The sequence below is a fragment of the Tympanuchus pallidicinctus genome, unplaced genomic scaffold (assembly GCF_026119805.1).
Source record: "Tympanuchus pallidicinctus isolate F22 unplaced genomic scaffold, pur_lepc_1.0 scaffold4, whole genome shotgun sequence".
Classification (NCBI taxonomy): domain Eukaryota; kingdom Metazoa; phylum Chordata; class Aves; order Galliformes; family Phasianidae; genus Tympanuchus; species Tympanuchus pallidicinctus.
The window spans coordinates 33,261,301-33,287,587 of NW_026294758.1; the positions used below are offsets into that span (position 1 = coordinate 33,261,301).

Sequence of the window (26,287 nt, forward strand, 5' to 3'; positions counted from 1 at the left end):
ACTTTTTGAAATCTACCTTAAAGAGAAGCAGACAATGTATTTACCATATTTATTTATTTATTCAAAGCACAGGAAAGCCTGTTTGCTAAGTTAAAATGAAAGAACTATGTATTTTATAGATGCGCATTTTCAAGAAACTGAGGAAGAATAAGAGCTACGGTAAGAAACCTTTTTATTCATCTTTTCAATATTATCCTAAAGAGGAAAAAGAACATGCTCTTAGGAATAAGAAATCAGCACATGGGTTGAGATAAGGTGCGTGAAGAAAGAGGGGAGGGAAGGGAGAAGAGGGGATATACAGATCAAGTAATTCACTACACAACTGCTCACCACCAGCTGAATAATGCTGGTCCCCAAGCAAAAGTGCCTGTGGGTGTCTCCCTGACCTCAGCCAGTTTCCCTTGTTTTATTTTTCAGCATGTACTCAGACAGTATGGAATATCCCTTTGGCCAGTTTAGGTCTGAGGCCTCGTCCATGGTCTTCCTTCCTGTGCACCACCTCACTGGCAGGGCAGAATAAGAATCTGAAAAATCCTTACTGTAGTGTAAATGCTGCCCTGCAACAACCAAAACATTGCCTTCAACATGGATGAACTTTGAAATAGAATTTTGATGCACTAGTAAAAGTAAAAATTACTAAATCTCTGTCACTAGGTCAATGATTTTCAATTTTTATAAAAATTGAACCTCCATTCTATAGCTAAGAGCAACAAATTTGAGGAAAAAAAAGCCTAAGATGAAATATAACATGCTAGATATTTAGACGGCAAGAAGACTGATTTTGAATCTCTTTTAATTCATAACTGACTGTAGGTTATACCCCATATAGCCTATACTCAGTTTTGAATATCATGTCATCCAGGACTGACTGCTTTTCTTATATTAAGAACAAAAGCAACATTCTAAATAGATACCCAACTTTTCTTCTCTTGTCAAGTATTTACCCAGCTAGTATCACACTTCCCCTTCTCCATTCCACAAAGAGAACCTCTGAAGTTGCTTTGATAAACATAGATATACTAAGATTATTATTTATATCATCTTCATTTTATTGCAACAGAGCATGTGAGGCTAGCAAAAAATTTAAACGTCTACCAGAGCAACAACTACTCAAAAGGAGCATCATATAAATTAAAATGAATTTATGTAGTTACAACTTTCCTTGATAGTCTTTGTATTTGTACCGATCTGGACTTCATAGATTATTTCCACAATACTAAAACAAACAAACTTTACTTATTTACATAGGATTTTACAAAATATATAATTTTTCAATGGAAAAAGATGCTAACTAAAAAAACTGCATCTGGGAAAAACAGGGTAATCTGCATCCTTTCTTCAAGAACTCAGCCTAAGTGTCATCTCAAATATGAAAAAATACAGAAATTAAGATTAAAAAATAGTCTGTGCTCAGTTCTGCTTCTGTACTTTTGTTTGCATTGATGAATGGACTATTTGTTATTTTCAGCACAATATCCTGCTTGATTTTTCATCACAAAAACACAAGGACTGATACTTTTTCCTTCTAGGTGGATGCCACTATGGATTTCAAATTCTATTAAAAAAGAAGTACTGAGGGTATACCAAAACACTACTATTTGCAATTATTTCTATTAAATATAAGCCCAAGAAACTATTCTTTAAAAATTCATACCACATTGAAGTTGCTTACACCATTAAGTCAAATTTCACTTTCAAACTTCAATGGCTTTAATGAAGTCTGATGCTGGCAAAAAAAAAATACATCAACATGTAAGTGCGATTTTTGATCAAAACATAAAGGATTCTTGTACGTAAACTTGAGGACATGCAAAATTATTTGCATAATCAAGGATTAAATTATCAGGCAAGCTGTAGCCTTTTGAGAAAGGGGATCCCACCAAGCACAAACAAAAAGTAAGAAAAAATTTATTACATAATGAAACAAAAATACATTAAATAACCATTTTTCTTTCTCTAGACATCATACTACTTCTCTTTTCACTTGAACTTTTGTTTGTAGTTATTTCTGACTAGGGTTGACAGACCAACGAGTGCTCACATTTAAGGTTTACTCTTGTAAATATTTCCCTAAACTAATACAACTGCCAATAATGATCCCCCAAAAGTTTATGTAAACATATACTCTCATAAAAGGCATCTAGAGCTGAGACAAATGGTCAGTCATAATTCTGTGAGGCTGAACAATACCAGGTTTGATATTTAGATAGTTTCCAACGGTCCTGAATGTTCTTACTATAGACTTATCAGTTGTTATTGGAACACTGCAGACATACAGATTGGATAAATGATGACTGCAGACACGCAGATCAGAGAGGCTGCTTAGTTTGGTTTGTTGTTTTCTGTTGCTGTTTTGCTCTCTTTTGTTCTGTTTTATATTTTTATTCTTTTCAAATTAAAAAGTTAACATCCTTACTAACGTGGCCTGGAAAGATTCGAGAGTTCTGCTGAGATGTCACGCTTTGAAGAAAGGAGTCTTCTTCCTCTTGAAATACCATCAAGGACCATATACATGGCAAGAGAAAAGAAACTAAGATCTTTATTACCTACTTTGTTGTCAAATCCTCAGTTAGCCAGCAATATAAACTGACATGATCTACAGCTCTCCCAGGGACTCTCTATGTTTCTGTCATCAAACAGCATTTGAGTTTCAAGGATGTCCAGCACATTTAAAAATAAGGCCAATAATTTCAGAGCTCAGACAGGTTTCAAATAGCCTAAAATTAGCATCCTCTTTTGAAAACATCGGTATCTCATTGTAAGTTATTTGCTTTAGTAACAACCAAACTGCTAAGCCCAAGGATCCCGCTATCCTACTAGTTTGTTTTTAGCAGTTACTACTACTGCTTATGGAAAAACACAAGAGCCAGGTATCATACTCATAGCTCTCACAGATATGTGATGTGCTAACTAAATGTGATGGACTAACCAAAATACACAGTGATTGGTCTACATTTTTTTAACATGCAAGCATCAGTTTTCAATGTTCAACACAAAAAGTAGTAATCCTAAATTATATGTTAATTAAAAAATATTAAAATAAAAATATGTTAATTTGCTGCCAGCAAAAAAGAAAGAATCTTGAGGTCCATTGTCTCTAAAAAAGTTATCCAACCCAAGAAAATAAAGGTCCACAAGTCTCAAAGGAGTAAAATAAGCATCAATGAAATGAAAAAGTAGAAAAATGGTAAGCAGTTTCTAAAGCCCTAGAAATGCAAAAGAGCATGGCCGTGAAAGGCCCTCCATGGTTAGCAAGGAAGCAATAATGACATCCAAAGAAAGAGAATAATCATACAACTAAACAATGCAAGAGGGTCAAGACTCAAACACAAGCTCAGGTGGCAAAAATATTGAAGTCTATATACAGAAGACTGCCCTTCCTGAAGGAATGAAGAAAAACAAGGAATTTAGAACCTCTATAGGTTCTGACAAAATGAAAGGAAATTAAGGAGTTGAAGACTTTGAAATACTGGGCTTTCAAATGGGATCAATAAAACTGGATTGGGAATGAACTGATCTGAAGAGACTGAACACACCCAGGGAACACACCCTGTTTGTCATTTGAATTCTTTTAGCAAGTTTTGTTCAGTTGAGTAACTCTACTGGCTCACATTTGCAATTGTGAAATAACCATGGTATTTAGATACCAGAAAAGCCTACACTCAACTCCTAAGGGTCATCACTAACACCACCAAAACTGAAGGACTACTTTTAATCTCCTGCTATCAGCCTGTTAGTACTCAGAACATTCAACTAATGTTCGTCTTTTGGTGTAATACAAGGTCAGGTATCTTAAAAGAGGAGTGGCCAGCAAGGACAGGGAGGTGATTGTCCCCTCTCTATTCAGCTCCTGTGAGGACCCACTGGAATACTCCATCCAGGCCTAGGGCACAAAAAAGATACGCAGCTCTTGAAATGGGACCAGAGGAGGGTCCTTAAGATGATCAGAGGGCTGGAGCAGTTCTCCTATGAAGAAAGGTTGAGGGAACTGGGTTTGCTTAGCTTGGGAAGAGAAGGCTCCAGGGAGACCTCCTTGAGGCCTTCCAGACTTGAAGGGAGCATATAAGCAGGAGGTGGTACAACTGTTTACAGGGGTGAATTGTGATAGGACAAGGGGTAATGGTTTTAAACTAAGGGGAAGTTTAGGTTGAGTATTAGGAGGAAGTTTTTCACACAGAGGGTGGTGACACACTGGAACAGGTTGCTCAAGGAGAGACTGTAGATGCCCCATCTCTGGAGGCATTCAAGGCCAGGCTGGATGTGGCTCTGGGCAGCCTGGTCTGGTGGCTGGCTATCCTGCACACATTAGGGGACTTGAAACTAGATGATCATTGCGGTCCTTTTCAACCCAGGCCATTCTGTGATTCTATGATCTTTTCCCTGCACAATCCAATTAGGAGCTCTATAATCTTTGCAGCCTCATATGTTTCCTACTCCTTTTTCCTCCAATTCTCTACCCTGTAAAAATGAGAGAACTTAAAATCAGAAAGAAGAAATGCTGTTAGGCATATGTGCCCTTCTCAAAGTTCTGCAAAAAAGCACTGAGTTTCTAGATTTTAAGCTGTTTAAATTTGATCCACAATGCTTTTTTTTTTTTCTTTCTTTATTTTTAATGTAGAATTTAACATACCAACAAAGCTATCTGGATCACATTCTTCTTCTACTAGCAAGAAATTTCTGGGAAGCTATACACAGTCACTTGAACTAAAATATCATGATATCAAGAAGGTATGCAAAATTAAGTTTTCCAACTTCAAAGGTATGCAGGAAGCAAGAAATAATGATGGCAATTATTACATGCAATCAAGATTTTGTTTCCACACGAAAATTAAAGGCAAATTTTAAAAGACAGGAAGAGATGTAAAGAAAATATAAGTAAAATGTACATGCTTTCAAGCAGAATTTTTCTCATAAAGTCAGGCTTCAAGGGAAATGCAACTGTCTCACAGTAGCAGATGCTAGAATAGACAGCTTAAAACACCTAATTAGGTCACTCGGTGCAAGAACTATCATCCTTTTAAACCACTATAAAATGCTGAGGAAACACCCCCCTAAGAAAAGTATTTGGGGATATAAAAACACAGTAAGTATCAGCCAATGAGGAATAAAGGAAGTGCTAAATGCTCTAAAGCCCTGATACTTAAGGTGAGACTAAAATTTATGACTGTTGCCTTTCCTAGCAGACAGGAATACAATTAGAATTCTCAAAATGATAGTCCCTCTGTGCTGGCATGCTGTGTTATGTTATACTGCTAGAGACAGACCTGAAGATAAAAAGGTAAATGGTACCCTTTCTAACCCAAGGAAACAGCAAACTTTTTTTTTTATTTTATTTATTTATTTTTAATAATGTGGGTTTGGGCATTGTTTTACACACAACTTATGTCTTAAATGAAGCCATGTATGTAATGATCATTGCATGGGCAGGAATAACCATGTAAGTAGCTGCTTTATGCAAAGAATCTCCAAAAAAAGTGTATCATATGAAACAAGAACAAGCGAGCTCTTATGAGTCACATACCCTTTGCTGTCCAAACAGCTTGACATTTAAATAACTTACATTATTATTTTATTTCGATTTAAAAAAATTTGAACGTGCTTGGCTTGATGAACTGACAAATGAAAAGCATCAGGAAGTATGCATGCTCCTTCTTTCATCCTTTACTTATATTCAGTGATAGGGATCATTTGGAATGAACAGCCATTAGAGGAAGCATAAGGAAATATACACAGAGGTTTTCTCATCTCCTCCACAAAGAAAGCATTATTACAAATTCCAAATACACAGTCTGGATTCAGATAACCACAGATGCTTTTCCAACAGAACACCCTCCAGGCATCCTTTCCCCACAAATTCTGGGAAAGGTACATGCAGGGGAAGCACTGCCATCTTCCCAAAGAGCAGAAACATACCAAGAACAGAATCCTGAAGATTGTTCCTTCTCAATATCATCATTTTGGCCTGCACATCTCTCACTCCTTTAACTTTCTATTTTTTTTTTCTTTTTCTGTGTGTACATCCTGTGTCCCTCATGGTTCCACAGATCATTGCTCTCGTCATACAGTTAAGTGAAATGTGTAGTCTTTTTCTCACTCACAGAAATGACTGGAAAGGACACACGTCAACCTTTGCGAACCACGTCTTTGAAGTCAGAAGAAATTACTAAGCAGCTCCCTCAACTTCATACAGCTTCAAGAACATGGTACTCAACATCACAGCTACCTCCAAATCAAATATAATCTGTGGTAAGTGACCAAAGCAACAAGCATGCTTTAATTTATGAGTCTGCTAAGCAAAAACCTATCACAGAAAACTCAATGACATATTCAAATTATCTACAAATATGAGTCTCATGTGAAAAAGAAGAGCATCACTGAATGTTGGATTCTTAAATTTCATAGTCATTAAAAAAGTAAACCTACAACAAAAACTATACAATACTATTACATGACAGCATTTATTATTTTTTTTAATCCCTGAAGATGATTGCAAGATGAAAGCTGAATACAGAAATCTACAGAAAGGAAAATCAAAACATCTAGCATGAAATAGAAATTTTCACATTTGATTAGTTGTACAATTTATCGGACTCCATATTGTCAGACTTCCCCTCTACTGCCATCTGTCACATGGCAATAAAATGTAATGGAATAGTGGTGGAAAGGTTCAACCTCTACTGCCATATGACCAACTTCTGCCAGAACGTTGTGGGCCAATGTAGGATAAAATAGGATGCCTTACTTTTGGAGCAGGCTGAAAGGAGCAGTTCTCCTTTCAGCCTTCAGCTGTGTATGTTTTAATCTATATATATATGCCTTCTAGACTAGTTTTGGTACTAGGAAACAGTAATTCAAATAGCATTTTGTTCTCTGCTATTAGCAAATGCTATCTGATAAGCAACTTAAATATTTTTTAGAAAATTAAAAAATAAATGGGAAATTTTAATTGCTAGATGTTGCTGTACTAGTACTAGAGCTAAAATCCTTCTGTTACTGCACAACTGGAAATTGTACTGTCAAAATAATTATATTTAATTAAGCTTTTTATTTTCCAAAATTACATGAATACTCAAAGTTTGCTTTCCTCAGCTTCCAAAGCCCACTGTTTGACTAGAAAATCTTAAATCAAAGAAGACTAATAAATAAACTACTTATCTGAATTTTAACATGTTCTGTCAGGACATAATGACAAAGTCATCAGCAACAACAACAAAAAACATGAAATTATATTAGCATCAACTACTGCAATTAATAGAATTTTTAAAAACTTCAGTTTTGCAAAGCAGAAATTCAGACACATGTCTTAGAACTTATATTTTACTTCCCAAGTCCTTATAACACTGAAATTAAAGATCTCAGCACAAAGTATGCAAGTAAATCTACTAAGGAAAACCCAGCTAGCAACAACTAGCATTTTAAAATTGATTTAATAAAACAGTTTTATATTACAGCAATTTTACTCTATTAATTAGCTGATAAAAAGGAGTCTAACAAAACACAGAATAAGGCAAGATAGTAAAAGCATTCTTTACCTAGCCATTCCCAGGCTGGAAAAGTTTGAAGGAACTATCAAAACATCAAGCCTGGAAAAGGGATGGGTGCCCAGTGTGGAGTAAGCAGCTGAGAGGCACTGAGGAATAAGCTGAAGTAAATGTTCTTCACAGCGTTCCATGAGGCACAAGGGAGCAAAGACTCTATAGGGAATGACTCTTTGCAATGTGGCAGCAGGATTTTGGAAACGGCAGGGATATTCCACATGACCACAGCTTTCTTTATGCCATCTGATAGTAACAACAAAAAATAGTTTAATGTGATACAGAAATCACAATGGAATATACTAACATAAAGACATTTTCCAGACACCAGAATGATACAATTAGTTCACATACATCTATCTCATTTCATCTTCTCATACCACTCACCCATGTTTGGCACTGTGAAAAAAGAATCAATATTATTACACATCTGAATAGAGCAAATAGAGTTACTTATAACTAAAAAAGAAGAAATAGCCAAACCTTTCTTTTATAATAAACATGATTAAAAAAACTTAAAAACTAAATAATGATACAAGAATGCTTCTTTATTCAGAGAATTTCCACTTAAATGATGATCTAAAAATCTTTTTACTCTCTTATTACATGCAACTACAATTAAATTACATTTTTTTTCTGTTTTTTTTTTTTAGTTTAAAAAAAAAAAAATGTCCATGAGTTTTTACTGTTTTGGGGTTTTTTTCTTAAATGAAAAAAAAGTAGTTATCATTTCAGTCTGATCAACATAGATATCACTATTAGTAGCAAGACAATACTAAGTTACTCTTACAGAATATTCAAAGCTGTGGCTAGAAAGATGAATAAATGTGATCCTTTCTAAATCTGAGTCATACACCTTTATCTGTCCAAATAGATTTGTATCTGAGCAAAGATCAGCTTCATGTTTTCACCTGTTAACTTGTCTTCTCTACAGGGCAGAGCATCTCCTGGTATCAGATTTCAGCTTCAAGAAGCTGGTTCTACTATGCTTTGACAGATGAAACGCTTACTGCACCAAGCATCACCCAAAAGCATTTATATTTGTAAGAGTGTAAAAGTAAAAATTCACTCCAGGTAAGTGCTGATACACAAAAACAAACGACAAGATGTAGAAAAGAGCTATGCTTCTCAGAAGTGCCAAAATTTGTAAGTGTCAAACAAACACCTTGTGTAAAAGAAGCAGATTTTTATTACAGAAGCAGAAAAACTCTTATCTACCATTAAACACTTCTTTTTTTCCCGAGAGTTGTCTAAACCACAATATTTTTGCTCTAAAAGAATATAAATTTGTATTTAATTGTCAGAGTTGAGATTAATCAGGAACATAAAAGCCATCAGCTCAATTCTCTTAACATTTGCCAATTAGTCCTTATGGAGATAGGAAACTTATTTTACATTCTAACTGCATTTACTATTTTGATGCAGTCTTCTCATACCTCGCTGGTGTCTGAACATAAATTATATTACACATTTCAGTAATTCCTTTTGGAGATCCTTTTTCCTGCTGCTCAAGAGTCTATACCCTTTATCATTCCTGAGACACTACTTTAATATCTGCTTGATATCGATTTCATATCCTTTCTAGAAACCTCTGCTACTGGTTTGGTTACTTAGTCTTACTGATTTAAATAAACAGTGAGCAATTGCTGTGCTAACTCCCAAATGTGCTTTTTTAAAAAATCTTTTTGAGTTAGTTTTTCTTCTAAAGCTCACCTGTTGCAGATTTCAATTTATTCAACAAAAACAAATGAGAACAATGAACATCACACTGATTAGAACGTGCTGTATTTTTTGCTACAGGAAGATAAAGAAAATCCCATTTTCCCAAAGTTTTTAAAAAATAAAAATTAAACAAACTGTCTGATTAATATCCTGCATCAAATCCGTCACTGAATATCCTGCACATTAGAGAAACATGGTTAACAGTTACTGAGTACTTCTGTATAGACAGTCATATAACAAACAAATAAACAGTAGAGAAATAAACAGAAAATAATTTCTAAAAGCTTATGTATGTATAAACTGCTTTAAAGCTTGAATAGGCATGTGTTACTGATGTTAAACAAAACATAAAAGTTCCTATTCCCAAGATTTATTAGGACTTTTTAAAAACAAAATTAGCCAAGCTGCAAGAGATCAGAGTCCTTTAATTTTAAATTTTAGCAATTACGTCCTCAGTTTCCAAATCCTTACCAACTCATATCAAAATGGTAAGGACTTCCACAATCTTAATGCTAACACAGTATTAGTCCTAAAACTTATGAGTAAGGTTTTTTTTTTTTTTTTTTTTTTTTTTTTAAGCTATGTCTGAGACTTCTGTTAACTAAGGTGAATACATGTGGAATCAAGCTTTTCTGCTCCAGAAAATTAATTTTTAACTTCAGTTGTCACTGGAAAGACTATATGACATTATAATATTCATTCACAGGGATCTCCAAGAACAAGTCCAGGGGAGGGCCACAGAGATGATAAAGGGCCTAGAGCATCTCCCTTTTGAGGAAAGGCTGAGTAATTTGGGTCTTTTCAGTCTGGGAAAAAGAAGATTGAGGGGAGATCTCACTAACATTTACAAATATCTAAATGGACAGACAACTCTGTAATAATTTAAATGCAGTGAATCTTTTTGACTATATTGAAAAGAAAGATAAATGTATCCAAAATAATTACATTTCTACAGACTTTGTGAAAGATAACAAAGTAGCCACTGCATATACTGGACAACAGGCTATTTTTCATTGAACCGAATGAACGTCCAAAATTCTTTCACAGAACCACTGCAACATTACACACCAATCCAGGCAAACAACTATGCACGTCAGCTCTAACTGCAATGGGACTGTAAAAGAAAGGAGAAGTAGGGGCTTGCATTTGCTAAGAACTACAGCACTAGTGGGCACTAGATATCCAGGATGTGCCAAGCAGCACTGAGGATTATACAGAAAGAGACTGTAATAAAAAATGGAGAATCTGCTAGTCTTGCAGCAGAGCATTAAACACCACAGGATGTAAGATGCAAATCCAGAGAATGCTAGGATTAGTGCTATTGCTCATGAAACAGTTTGTTTTTACATAAAAAGAACCACACCCTTACACATGAAAAAAAGCCTTGGGAATTGTTTCCCTGCCACAATTTTTCTAGTAAGATGAAAAATTCTGTTTTTATTCCTGTACTGAAATGGCTTATTTTCACCTTCCATGGAGAAAATGTCACTGTGGAGTAAAATGTCGCTTTTCAACAATAATTCAAACACCAACCTGAAATCATCTTGTGAAAATGGCATGGAAAACTCATCTTCTGTCTGGATATCAGCCATGAAGCCTTGCTGTTTGACTTCCTGCCAGCAGCCTACAGCAATAGTGAAGGTGGATGCTGGCATTGGCATAGTTACATAGTAGTACCAGCTCGTGATACCTGTGAATAAAATGAACATGTGTGCAGATTCATCAGTCAACACATCATATTTTTGTGCATTTAAGATTTTGGGTCATATCTCTCACGTTATGTCCTCGTATTTTTGTTGAAGAAGAGAAAAAAAATCACTGAGACATGTAAGAGCAGTTATGTGACCACCATGGATTCAATATCATTTACTTGTATCTGTACTCAGCACTGGTGAGGCTGCATCTTGAGTGCTGTGCTCAGTTTTAGGTCCCTCACTGCAAGAAAGACATTGACTTCCTAGAGAGTGTCCAGAGAAGGGCAATAAAAATGGTGAGGGGTTTGGAGCACAGGTCTTATGAGGAGCAGCTGAGGGAGCTGGGATTGTTCAGTTTGGAGAAGAGAGGCTCAGGGGAGACCTCATTGCTCTCTGTAACTACATGAAGGGAGGTTGTAGCTGGGGGTTGATCTCTTCTCCCATGTAAATAGTGACAGAACTAGAGGGAATGGCCTCAAGTTGCACCAGGGGAAATTCAGACTGGATGTTATGAAATACTACTTTTCCAAAAGAGTTATTGGGCACTGGAATGGGCTGCCCAGGGCGGTGTTGGAGTCACTGATCCTGGAGGCGTTCAAGGAATGTTTAGACATGTTGAGGGACATGGCTTAGTGAGAACAATTGGTGATAGGTAGATGGTTGTACTGGATGATCTTCACTGATCACTCAACTTTAGTGATTCTTTGATGTGATGATTCTATACTTAAGACCTTAACATTCCTCTATGTGCTGATATCTTCAGCTGTAAAAAAAATCTATACTTACTGAGATGTTATTGATGCAAGGATAACAGCATTACTGCCCAATAATTGTATCAGATGTGAAATCTAATGGCAATCATAATGACACAAAAGATTAACATTTAATTCTGTCAACCGTGGATCACTTCCTTACACTTCTGTCTTGTCTATATGACATTACAAAGATTACAAACCGTTTTCTTTGTGTTCTGGACAGTACCAAACTGACAGAAAAGTTTTAACAACACTAGTACTTATGGATCAGACTTGGCAATCTGAGATATAGAAATGACAAGCACGGAGTTAGAAATTAATCAGATAGAATATTGCCAAAGTCAATTTTCAGGTCATGATAATCAAGGAGCTGCTATAACAGGATTAGAAAATCCAATAGAAGGTAAGAAGATGAGACCTAATAGTATAGGAACACAGTGATGGAAGACAGAGAGTATCTTATATACTGACTATATATGCAAACACGTGTGAACAAACTTCAAGATATTTTGGGGCAGCCTACCTTTCATTAATCTAAACACTGCTTAGGTTTACATCTGGCTCTCTAAAAAGAGAACAGCTTAAGGGTCACATTTAAGTACCCATCTGTGGGCAGAAGTACTGTTGATACACTGTATTAATAGGTTAATTACTCTTGGAAAGAGCCTCGCCTACAGAATCGTGTGCAATTCCGTGTAGCCATGGAAACTGTGGAAACAAACAAACTTCATTTATTTTAAGAAAACATTAATACTTGCGATAATGTTCTAAACAGAGTTATGGAACACTATCAACAGGAAAAAAAAAAGATGCGAAGGTTGGAAATAATCAAGTAGCTACCACAAGGGGTATAATTAGGGGTATAATTATCTCCTTACCTAATGACACTAGAAGATCAAGTTCTGCAAAGAAAGGACAAGTTAAAAACCTTACTGCTCAGCCTCAACAAATTTTGCTACCTACAATTTAGTATAATGTTTATAATGCCTTTTAAGAGGCTGAAGCTTCATATTTCTTTGTCTGCCACAAAAAGCCTCTGCCTTTTATATGCAGTAGCAACCACTTACACTATCTCACTCTCTTCCACTTTGGCAACATGTACCACTACCATCAAAAAGTTTTGATTGTCAGTGGAACATACATTACTCCTGCAATTTTCTTAACCTCACAACAGTATGTGAGCAAAAGGAACTTATTTGCTCCAAACTTATTTGAAACAAAGAGGATAAATGTTTTTGTTTTTTTAAACTTACCAAAGCTAGGAATGAGCCAACAAAAGCGAGTTCCATTTAGAGCAAAAGACATGGCCCAGAACAGTACCAATTTACTGTTTTGAAAAAACAGACTCTCAAGTAGTGTAACATGGATTTTCATTTATACGAAATTTTGCTGAGGGCCCAAGCCTGCTTGTATTCAAAACAGCAGCAGCTTTACTTTCAATTTAAATGGGTACAAGAGGTAGTCCATACAACTTCATTTTCTGTAGTTTTGTTATGCAATGCATTAAGAGTTATATTAACAATAAAATCTTTAAATAACAGCAAAGGAAGAGGGAAAAAATAAGGAAAAATGAATGCATTTTCAATGGAGTTCTGAAACAAAAATAAAAGCCAAAAGACAGTCACAGAAACATTGTTCAAGGTGGCAGAAGATGTAACAGAAAAGACTCACAATAGTGAGGACACTGTCTAAAACTAAAGGAAAGAGGTCTTCGCTACACAAATGGAGGGAGAGGAACACAAAGACAAATAAGTTTAGCAAGACAGGCTGGAGCAAGCAAGACCACAGAGGTTTTTGGTTTTTGTTTGTAAGAAAAGGGGGATGGTAATTCGAAAAGAATGTTAAAATCAGTTTGCAGTCCAGAAAGAAGAACAGTATGTACTGCATTCACAAATTTACATGGACTGGCAACAAACATGATAATCAGAGGCAGAGCAAACCCCGAAAAAGGATTCAGGTACCAAGCACTGGAAATTAGGTTTTCTTGATATGTGTTTCCAGATTTATCTAAACTTGAGTTTCCTGAATAAAAGAAAAGCAACTAACATACAGCCTCTCTTCTGTTTTCCTAGTCTCATATATATTGCAGGCGTTTTACAGATCATTCAAACTCTGGATACTCTTAGGACAAGATCCAAGATCCATATTGTCTTTACGTATGCAACTGGAACTAAATCCACTTCCTGCAGAGATTTAGATGCCCTCCACTCATACCCTAGAATGGCACAGGATAACTAAACGTTTTTCTAACAGTGGTCTTCCCTTCAGCAACTGAATTACACACACTGGCATGAACACAGTCTTACAGAATGTCCTGGGTTGGAAAGGACAATAAGACTATCTAGTTCTACACACCAGCCATGGGCAGGGTTGTCACCCGCTAGATCATATTGCCATAAGTCCCATGCAGGCTGGGTCTTGAACACCTCCAGTTTCTCTGGGGAATGTGTTCAGTGCCTCACCATCCCAACAGTGAAGAATTCCGTTCTTATATCTAATTTAAATCTATTTTCTTTTAGTTTGACACTGTTACTTCTTTTCCTGATAGTGATCCTCACTCCATTTTTTCCTCTAGAGTCCCTTAAAGTATTAGAAGACAGTAATAAGGTATCCCTGAGGGCAATCATATTGCTCAACCTGCTAGCCACACTTCTTTTGATGCAGCCCAGGATATTGGCTTTCTGAGTTGCAAGCATATACTGCTAGCTCATGTTGAGTTTTTCATTTATCAGCTACCCCCACATCCTTCTGCACAGAGCTGCTCCATTCATCAGCCAGTTAGTTCTGATGTTTGGAGACAGCAGCTGCAGCAACCTGGCTTTATTGAATTTCACAAGGTTCGCACAGACCCAACTCTCAAGCCTGTCAAAATTCCTCTAGATGGCATCCCAGCCCTTTGGATGCAATCACTCAGCTGATTTTTTACAAAGTGGCCCATCAAATCCATGTCTTTCCTAATTAGAGATAAGGGTCTCATGTGGGACCATATCAAAGGCTTTGCACAAGTCAAAATAGATCAGTTCCTCTTTCCTTGTCCACCAGTGCTGTTGTAGAAGGTCACCAAACTATCTAGACATGATATGCACTTTGTGAATGCTTGCTGTCTACAATCATACTTTCTGTATGTATTAAAATGGTTTCCAGGAGGATCTGCTCCATGATCTTACTGTGTGCAAAGATGAAGAAGAGTAGTCTATTGAAGATGACTGGTCTGCTGCTCCACAGGTCCTCCTTTTTACCTTTTTTAAACATGGCTGTTACACTTCTCTTTTTCCAGCCGGACTTCATACCTTTTCAAATATGAAGGAGAATGGTTAGCAACTTAATCTGCCAGTTCCCCTAAGATTCTGGGATGCATCTCCTTGGGTCTAATGGAATTGTGCATATTCAGGTTCCTCACATGGTCTCAGAGCATCATACGGTGGGTAGGACTTAATTTCCCCAGTTCCTACTTCTAGACTTGGGAGGTATAGTAGGAGCAAATGCTGGTTAAGACTGTGGCCAAAAAGTTGTTGAATATGTTAGCTTTCTCCATGTCAGCTGTAGCCAAGTTCCCTGTCTCATTCATCAGAGGTTACAATTTCTTATGTCTTCCTTTTCTGTGTTCTATAACTGCAGAAACCCTTCCTGGTATTCTTCACATTCCTAGTCAAGTTTCACTCTTGCTGTGCCTTGCCTTTCCCTGTCCCAACCCCAAACCCTAAATAGGCTGTATCCTTACAAACTTTTCATGTAGACCATTGCTTCCACTGTCTGTGCATTTCTATTTTGTATTTTAATTTCTTTAAGAGGTCCTAACTCAGCCATGTAAATGAGATCACACTATAAAGAAAATAAGAGAGCTCTCTCTATAATGTGTTCACTGATCTATGATTGAAATGGTCTTCATGTATGCAACACTTCTCTACAGCAACAACCACGAAGTACTGTTTCAAATAGAGTTTAACTCTCACTGGTAGGGTTGCCTCCTGCCTACCTCTTTTCTCCCATAACTTCCTTTCTTTAACTTTCTTCAGATTGATGTGATTTGTTTCATTTTCCATTATTTATATCCTCACTATGCACTGGGATGACAAGCTCCACTCCGTTCCTTTCCCCCCCCCTTCTTTCTCCTGACCATCCTCTGCTTATCAGTGGCTTCCTTGTAGACAGCACCACCTCTAGGATAAGAGAAAGTAGTACAGATCAAATGGGAAGATTCCTCTCTCTAATGAAGTTCATAGCATTTTGTAACCATGAAAATTTTTTCAGACTAAGCAAGGACATCTTGGGAACAACGAGATGTTCATTTCCCAACCTATGGGAAATGAAGAGCACAACTGGTCTTTATATTTGAAATGCTTATTCCCTCTCCTTAAAATCAGACTTAATTTAAAAGAATTAGATTCCTATATATGATTACCTTGGGCAAAATATTCTCTTACAGATAATTTAAAAATCATTTTTCAATTTTATTTTTTTTTCTCAGGATTGCAAAGCAAGTCTATTCTACAATTACACAAATTCTGCAGCAACAATCATCTATTCTATAAAACTGGAAAACAATCTATTCAAAATTTAGGACTATATTTAACAAGAGTAAGAAATTATAAGCTATTTCTAATTGCCCAAAACAACAACTTAAAGGCCATGTATTTACTGTACTTGAAATAATAACAATGAATCATGAAATTACATATTAGAATTTTAATGCATTCAGCTATTTGAAACTAGTAAATTGTTTAAGTCCTGCAGAGTTTATTGTAGCTGAAGAATCACGTGAAAGCCACTGTCTGATAATGCCTGATGGAGTATTAAGATTGTATTTTGTGGTGTTTATATCTCTGTTGGCACAAACTACATATTTGAAGGGGAGTGTGCTAATATACAAAAACAATGTCCATGAATTAATAGAAAAACACAATTCAGCTACTTCTTAAGAATTAGAGGTATCCACACAACCCTGGAACTTGATATACAAAGTAAGAGCTAGCACTAGTACATAAAAACACAGCTTAGTAAACTAGTAGCTGGAACACCAGGATGAAGCATCCTCCAGCTTTCTGGAACTCCTTGAAACTTGCAGAGATTTTTTATCTTATCTGAAGGACAGAACTTCCCATATTGCTTTCCCACATTCATGCTTGAGTATCGGTTCAGCACTGACTCAGAAGGATGAGTAGCATGTGACAAGCTGTCAACTCCCATAGTGTAATTCCTGCTACATACTGGAGATCAATCAACATGAGTACCAGACTCTTTAATTTTGCCTTGGGAAAAGAGAGAAAAGCTCAAATAAAATCTTTTGCTGTAAAGTATAGTCAGGTGATGGCTTCCATACCACTATATTTCTAATAACAAAACACATCTTTTAGCTGAAATCAAAGTCTACACAAGATAGGAACACTAGGAATATGTGAATATAGAGTAACTGCACAGAGACCAAACCTCTTGATTTCATGCTTACTCTTGAACATGAATAAAAATTAATACAAAGGTGCTTGTGACAAAACATATATGCACATTCTGTGTGTAACAGCAATGACTAACAAAAATTAAAAAGTATATCCAGTGCTTAAATGCCTTGTATTACACATAAACATATCTATAGTGTTCCCTTCTTCCCGAAGGACCTTACCAAAAGCATTCTTCTGATGCTTTTTTCTCCCTTAGGTACTACATAAAGAATGCATAGTATTTTGAAGCACTTATAGATTTTACGTGAATAGTTCCCATTTCCACTTGGGTAAGAAACATTGCACTATCTTTCAAGCAACTGTGGCCACATTTCATTTCAAATGAAAAGATGAGCCATAATTTTATAGGAGAGAGAATGCAAAAAATGCTATGTGCAATTAGTAGAAAACCTGCAAATTCAAATGGAAAATGAGGATTCTGTGCAGTGAGTAGCCCTCATCTTGCCTTGGCATCGGGTCAAAGCATCTGTACACCTAGAGATGTAGATTTATGAAGCAGAATGCAGATTTCTGTTTAAAGGCCAATGGGTATAATCTTTGCTGCTGCTCTCTTATTAACTGCTTATGCACTTATTAAAAATATGATTTTGAAACAAAAATTCAGCTAACCTATTTCTATTCAGAATAAATTAATTAACAACTGCCAAAATGCTTGTTTTTCCTAGGGAACTCCATTCTTTAAAATATATCTTGGTGTTCTGCCAGTGCAATTTTATAAATATGCAGTATAGCAACAGCATATTGTATGTAAAAATAAATAAATAAATAAAATGTTTTCATTTAACTTTCCCTGAAAAGCTGGTAGATGTGATCTAAAGACAAAATTCTAAATTAGATAGATTTAATATGCCCTGCAAAGCTGCAAAGTGAAAAGATCTATATCGAACAGCCTATTCAACAGCACAGGCCTACTAATAAACCTGGATTCCTAAACTCATTAAGAATTCATTTAGATTAGCACCTGAGCTTTGTGTTTTGTCTTTAAATCATTCCTGAAAATATCACTGCTTTCCTTTCTCTCCTCATCTATTTTGTACATTGTTCACAATTCCAAGCAGGTATCTAAAAGTTGTTTGTAATTTTTTTGTGTATATAAGCACACTGATAATGAGGCAGTCATTAATTGCCAAGTCTCTGAGAGTTATTGGAGTATAATATTTACTATCTTTAAAGAAATCAAATTATTTCATGACAAAATTAGAACAAATTAAGAGTCCTGTGTGTCATGTAGCTCTGTAAGTAGAATCTTCGACACTCTTGGGAATGCCATCCTGGGGAGAGGGAAAGAAAAAACCTAAAGACAGTCTTGCTGCTTCACTTCAGTCAAGTTTAGCTCAAAACTTCTCCGAAAGGAATTGACACAGGACACAGGACTTACTGATTACAACTACTACAAGAATTTAAACTAAAAACTCTTATATTCTCCACATGGTGACAGGCCAACTTTGGGCCACTAAGTCCCAATCCTACCGTTAACAATATGGTCACTGATGTCATTTTCAACATTCCATCAACTGCATTTTAGAACGTGGTTTTCCCCAGAATTAATTTTTTTAATTTTATTTTTCAGTAAATTCGCAGATGACACCAAATTGGCTGGAAGTGTGGATCTGCCTGGGGGTAGCGAGGCCCTACAGAGGGATCTGGACAGGCTGGAGAGCTGGGCTGAAGCCAATAGGATGAGTTTCAACAAGGCCAAATGCCGGGTCCTGCACTTCGGCCACAACAACCCCAGGCGACGCTACAGGCTTGGGGCGGTGTGGCTGGAGGACTGCGTAGAGGAAATGGACCTGGGGGTATTGATGGATGCTCGGCTGAACATGAGCCGACAGTGTGCCCAGGTGGCCAAGAAGGCCAATGGCATCCTGGCTTGCATCAGAAACAGTGCTGCCAGCAGGAGCAGAGAGGTGATTGTTCCCCTGTACTCAGCTCTGGTGAGGCCGCACCTCAAGTATTGTGTTCAATTTTGGGCCCCTCACTGCAAGAAAGACATTGAGGCCCTGGAACGTGTTCAAAGGAGGGCAACAAAGCTGGTGAGGGGTCTGGAGCACAGGGCTTATGAGGAGAGGCTGAAGGAGCTGGGAATGTTCAGCCTGGAGAAGAGGAGGCTCAGGGGAGACCTCACTGCTCTCTATAACTTCCTGAAGGGAGGCTGTAGTGAGCTGGGGGTCGGCCTCTTCTCTCTTGTCATTAGTGATAGGACCAGGGGGAATGGCTTCAAGCTACGGCAGGGGAGATTCAGGCTGGACATTAGGAAGTATTACTTTTCAGAAAGGGTGGTCAGGCACTGGAACGGACTGCCCAGGGAGGTGGTGGAATCACCGACCCTGGGGGTGTTCAAGGAAAGACTGGATGTTGTGTTGAGGGACATGGTTTAGTAGGAGCTATTGGGAATAGGTGAACGGTTGGACTGGGTGATCTTTTAGGTCTTTTCCAACCTTGGTGATTCTATGATTCTATGATTCTATGATTCTGAACCATATCTCATAGCTCCTCATCCAGGCGCCTCTTGAACACCACCAGGGACGGCGACTCCACCACCTCCCTGGGCAGCCATTCCAGTGCCTGACCACCCTTTGAGAGAAAAAGTTTCTCCTAATATCCAACCTAAACCTCCTCTAGTATAACTTCTTCCCATTTTCTCGGGTCCTACTATTTGCCTGGGAGAAGAGGCCAGACCCTTTTGCACCACAACCTCCCTTCAGGAAGTTGTACAGTGCAGTGAGGTCTCCCCTGAGCCTCCTCTTCTCCAGGCTGAACAATCCCAGCTCCCTCAGCCGCTCCTCATAAGACTTGTGCTCCAGACTCCTCACCAGTTTCGTTGCCCTTCTTTGGACACGTTCCAGGGCCTCAATGTCTTTCTTGTAGTAAGGAGCCCAAAACTGAACACAGTACTCGAGGCCTCAAGTACCACCATACACATTTAATGGACTCTTTAAACTAGAGTCACAAAGCATTATTACTGAGGAAATAATTATTTCACAATATAGACTTTTCAACTAGTGAATTGATTAAGAGAATATTGATTTTAGCCAGCCTGTGCCCATTTATGTTGCCTAAAAATTTTCCACAGGTTTTTATTTCTAGAAATTCACATCACAGAATCACAGAATCACAGAATCACAGAATCACAGAATCACCCGGGTTGGAAGGGACCTCAAGGATCATGTAGTTCCAACCCCCCTGCCTAGCAGGGCCACCAAACATACACATTCAGATCAGGTTGCCCAGGACCCCGTCCAACCTGGCCTTGAACACGTCCAAGGACGGGGCATCCACAACCTCCCTGGGCAGCCCGTTCCAGGGCCTAACTACTCTCCTTGTGAAGAACTTCCCCCTAACATCCAACCTAAATCTTTCCTCCTTCAACTTGGATCCATTTCCCCTAGTCCTGCTGTTGTCAGCCCTTCTGAAGAGTTGACTCCCCTCCTGGGTGTAGGTTCCCTTCAGGTATTGATAGGCTGCAATGAGGTCACCCCGCAGCCTTCTCTTCTCCAGGCTGAACAAGCCCAACTCCCTCAGCCTGTCCTCATAGGGGAGGTGCTCCAGCCCCCTGATCATCTTAGTCGCCCTCCTCTGGACCCTTTCCAAAATCTCTATGTCTTTCTTGTACTGAGGGCTCCACACCTGGACACAGTACTCCAGGTGGGGCCTCACAAGAGCCGAGTAGAGAGGGACAATCACCTCCCTGTCCCTGCTGACCACCCCTCTCCTGATGGAGCCCAGGATCCCATTTGCCTTTCGAGCTGCCAGAGCGCACTGCTGGCTCATGTTCAGTCTCTCGTCCATCAGGACCCCGAGGTCCTTCTCTGCCGAGCTGCTCTCAAGGACCACTCCTCCCAGCCTGTACGGGTGCCCGGGGTTCTTCCGGCCCAAATGCAAAACCTTGCACTTAGCCGTGTTGAACCTCATTAGGTTCACCCGAGCCCAGCCCTCAAGCCTGTCGAGGTCCCTCTGAATGGCATCCCTTCCTTCCACCGTATCAACCGCACCACTCAGCTTGGTGTCGTCAGCAAACTTGCTGAGGGTGCACTCAATTCCCTCATCGATGTCATTAATAAAGATGTTAAAGAGCACCGGTCCCAAGACAGACCCTTGGGGGACACCACTTGTTACCGGCCTCCACCTGGACATAGAGCCATTGACCACCACCCTCTGTCTGCGGCCTTTCAACCAATTGCTTATCCATCGGGTCGTCCACCCATCAAATCCACTTCCCTCCAATTTGGAGATGAGGATGTGGTGGGGGACCATGTCAAAGGCCTTGCTCAGGTCCAGGTAAATGACATCGGTCGCCTTCCCTTCGTCCACCAATGCTGTCACTCCATCATAGAAGGCCACAAGATTAGTCAGGCATGACCTTCCCTTGGTGAAGCCGTGCTGGCTGTCTCAGATCACATGCTCATTCTTTATGTGATCGAGCATGTTGTCCAGGAGGATCTGTTCCATGATCTTCCCAGGCACGGAGGTGAGACTCACCGGCCTGTAGTTCCCCGGGTCCTCCCTGCTCCCCTTCTTGTATATGGGAGTGACGTGACCCTTCCTCCAGTCATCCGGGACCTCACCTGACAGCCACGACTTCTCAAATATGTCGGTGGCTCGGCAACCACCTCAGCCAGCTCCTTCAGGACCCTGGGATGCACGCCATCTGGCCCCATAGACTTGTATTCATTCAGTCTAAGGAGGTACTCTCGGACTTGCTCTGCCCTTACAGTGGGGAGGGATTTACCTCCTTGGTCCCCACATAGAGGTTTGGGGATGCAGGGTTCATGGACGTGAAGAAGACTAGAATCCTGGCCACCAGTGAAGACCGAGGTGAAGAACTCATTCAGCACCTCAGCTTTCTCTTCATCTGTTGAAGCCAGTTCTCCTTTTAAATTTACCAAAGTAGGTACGCCCGTTTTGGCCTGTCTCTTCTGGCCAATGTACCTGTAGAAGGTTTTCTTATTGTTTTTCACGTCCCTTGCCAAGTTCAGTTCTGCCTGCGCCTTGGCTTCCCTGATCCCACGTCTGCAAGTCCGGACGGCGTTCCTGTAAAGGAACAGAATCCTTTCTTTTCATAATACTTTACACTATGCAGACACCACCAAGGTACGGGTAACAACTCATCAGCAAGGCAGGAGTGTGAATAAAAATAAATTATACAGTAACAGTAGAACTGTTCTCCTAGCCTGAAATCAAGAACACTTTCTTAATACCATGTCAGGAAAAGACTATCGCCCAAATGAGTGAGAAGCTCATCATAGCAGTTGTCCATATTTCAGCAGCAGAGTCGAGGCTTGAAACGTGCTTTACATATGACCAAAATAATTGGACAATTCAATGCAAATTGATGGCTCTCAAATTAAGGATACTTTTATTCATTCTTCCCCTCTCAAATATAAATTTGATTCTTTAGAGGGGATTTTTTTTTCCACAAGCACCTAATTCTAACCTTTTCCACAAGCCTTCATTGAACAATCTTTTCATAGGATAGAAACCTTTGCAGAGAACTACTACACAGTCTACAATTCTTTTGGCCAAAAGGAAGTAAAATTATATACATCAAAAGTATGCCTAAGCTACTTTTCAGCATCCAAATGCTTCGATATGTTTTCCATTAAAGAAAATTTTGGCCGTATCTAAATATAGGCATCAGCCCCTTTTTGCAAGTGTTGAGAGATTAACTTATTTTATCACTATATGCTATACAGTTTTGAATGATTATACAAGAAGTCAGTTCACTACGGCAGTAGCTAAAAACAACTATTAAACTTTGCCTGAGGGGTGAATTATGGAAAGAGTGAAACTGAGCAAATTCATCAGGACAGGAATAAGTGAAAAGAGTTGTCATTTCATATACAGTTTTACAGTTGAAAATAACTGCTGTAAGGATTAAATCCTGCCTTGTAATCATTGTAATTATTTTAAGTATTAAAATCTTATATTACTTCAGAATGGAGACTTCCAAAACAGTTCCATTTGAGGCTGGCTTTCCTTGAGTTCTAAGAGCTTCTTTTATCAGAATGGGTAAGATACAAGGACTATAATATTTATTTCATTTATTTACAACTAGAGTATATAGCTGTGGAGTGGTGGGCCTTGTCCAAACATAAGGAGCACAAACTTTCTCCACTGCAAACGGAAATGAATACATTTATTTAGGGACTTAAACTTTAAAAACTTTTAAAAATCAGTGTATATAGCCACCAGATGGATGTTGGATTCACCCCACAAAATGTTCCCATTCAACTTATCTCCATTTCTCTGTGCGAAAGTTAAGCTTTCTTCTTCTGTCTGCAGCCTGAATACAACTTGCACTTTCTGCAGCTCTACTGATTAATGTTGATTAATACCACAGTGGTGCTGTACGAATCCAGTTTACTTTGTTTTGCCAGTTTACTTTGTTTGTTTGTGGGAATAAAACAGAAATCTAGGACTTCTCTCCCAGTTCTGGACCAATCAGTACTTAAATTAGGCCTAACTAAGGAAGGATAATTCTAAGTATTAATATTATTGAGATGCATGAAAATCCTAATTTCTCACTGAACATCAATGAGTACCACTTCCATAAAGCAGGATTCATAAAGGTCTAACAACAAAACTACTTACACTAGAAAATATTGACCGTGCTTCTCAAACAACTTCAAAACTAATGGTGGCAAGACATCCTTTACATTATTTTGATAACTGCCATAAAAATTTCTTTATCTGTGCAGACAGAGGTCTAAAGAATGAAGTAACCAATAAAACAGAAAAATGCTTGGTTGCTTTCAGCTGCAGATAGCATTATCTACCAATTAAAAAAAAAAAAAAAAAAAAATCAAAACAAACAAACAAAAAACACAAAACCAACCCAAAAAGCAAACACCAGATTTTCAGAGTACGGAACTGATATTCTTCATCTATTCAGTATTTTTCAGGAAACATACAATACAGTGGCAGCTCTTAATTACTGCCACACTAAGCTACAACTTGGACTGAAGAACAGACACCAAAAGTTTAATTAATTAAGGCTTGGATTGTCAAGAGTTCGATTCAGTACTTTATCTGTCAAACATTCAACTACAGAGCAATTAAAATAAAGTCATTCACAAAAAGTGAAATCTAGGTTTGGAAAAAGTAAGTCTGTAAAATATTCTCAAATTCTTACTAATTCTTACTGAGACCTTGAATAGGCAACCCCACATAGAGATTACTTGTAGATATCCTTTAAGTGCTTTTACATCCTTTCAAAAATAATGTCATTACTTAAGCTGTATATCCAATTATAAAGCTACTGAAAACACTGCTATAGAAAATAAATTTCACCTTCTTGAAGCTGGACTGGTTCTGCTGATTTTTCACCACTCATCAATACAACAAAGCCTGCCGATGCTCGGACTGATGCTTGCCACGTTGACGAGGCAATCGGTGGTTCTTGGCACGGGAAAAGGGCTCTGTTGTTTATTGGTGATCCCATCGTATAAACACATGGCCTACATGGAAGGAATTGAGATGGGTGGCAGAGTTACAAAAAAAGACTCAATTGTGTTTTCTGTCAAAGATCAAACATATTGTTGTATCGCTTTTATACTTAACTTTCTCAGCTAGGTTTCAAACTTGTTTGACAAGAATCAAAGTTCCATTTAAGCCATTTAAGACAAGATAAAGAAAAGCAAAAATACAACAATAATTTTTACATGAACCACAAAAGAATTTTCTGCATTAGCTTTTCAGTCTCATACAATAGCTCTAAGCTGAAACCATAAGGCCAAGAAAGGCTTCTATCTTCTAAGGATTACATTGTAGCCTTTACTGACATTTATGACACTTCCTCTGCCTTCCTTCTGCCTTCCTGAAGCCCCATCTGGAGTTCTGTGTGAAGGCTTGGGGCCCTCAGCACAAGAATGATGTGGAACTGTTGCAGTGGGCCAAGAAGAGGCCACAGAGATGCTCAGAGGGCTAGTGCCCATGTCTTACAAAAACAGGCTGAGGGAGCTGGGCTTGTTCAGCCTGGAGAATCTTTGGCAAAATTTTACGGCAACATTTCAACAGATAAAGAAGGTTTATAAGAAAAATGAAGAAGGCTTTTTACCTTTAATGATAAGACGGGGGCAGTAGTTTTTAACTATAAGAGGGTAGATCTAAATTTTGTGTAAGGTAGATTTTCATTTTTATTTTTGTTATGATGAAGCTGGTAAGATTGGGAACAGGTTGAGCAGAGAAGCTGGAAGGGTTCAATGCCAGGCTGGATGGCACTTTGGGAAGTGTAGTCCAGTAGAAGGTATTGCTGCTCATGGCAGGAGGTTGGATGATATCCTTTACAAGTTCTTTCCAAACTAAACCATTATATGACAACAATTCTGCATAAATCATGCACAAATTTTCTACTTGTTCTTTGCATTTCAGCAGCACCAGTCACATCAAATAAGTTGAGCATGAAACCAAGGTCTGTTCTATGTATGTAGGGTGTAGTGTTTAATATCAAAATTACTTCTTTGATGATATTTGATATAACATCACAATTTTGATTTAGAAGAGTGATATAATATATACTGGAAACACAGAACAAATTAACTTCCTCCTATTAAAATACAGTTACTGCAATACACAGTTCAAATCACAGTATCAATATGATTCCTATTACCAGCCTGTAACACACTCACCACTACGGTGCTGGACATTCACAGCCATCAGTGAGGAATACATGGAATGAAGATAGTGCAAGCCTACTAGTTGTCTTCAACAACTTCTTCTTGTTTAATTTTTATACCCTATGTTGCCATGTATTTAATCCCCCATACTGACCAAGTTGACTCAGGGAGACATTAACAATCTTTCAGTGAATTCAGGGAAAAACATGTACATCAGCAGTCGATCTACTCATCTCACATAGCTGTTTATCTAAAACAAAGATCACACAATGGCCCCTTTTGTTCTGAGATGTCAGCTTTCTTTGTGACAGCTGCGGCCAGTCATACCCTGCGATATACTCAGAAGTTCATATCCATAACCAGTGAGTCTTCTCCCATTTTAGGGGTTTACTGGTCCATCATGCTATGCTAGGTGCCACCTTTTTGGGTACCATGTCGCTGTTTGCCTCATATGCTTCAGCTGTCCATTACAGAAATGCAAGATTATTTATAACAAATGAGTAACAGCTA

General features: G+C 38.3%; 1 protein-coding gene across 7 annotated transcripts in view; it reads right to left on the reverse strand.

Annotated features, from left to right (window-relative positions):
* The window catches only part of AOPEP (aminopeptidase O (putative)), a 182,162-nt gene that overhangs the window by 139,518 nt on the left and 16,357 nt on the right, over positions 1–26,287 (reverse strand). For all 7 annotated transcript variants that reach the window (XM_052701164.1, XM_052701162.1, XM_052701161.1 and 4 more), the window contains exons 3-5: positions 24,453–24,619; positions 10,791–10,947; positions 7,533–7,781 (exon numbers count right to left, since the gene is read on the reverse strand). In XM_052701164.1, the coding sequence (XP_052557124.1) occupies positions 7,533–7,781; positions 10,791–10,947; positions 24,453–24,619 (573 nt within the window). The remainder of the gene's footprint in view (positions 1–7,532; positions 7,782–10,790; positions 10,948–24,452; positions 24,620–26,287) is intronic.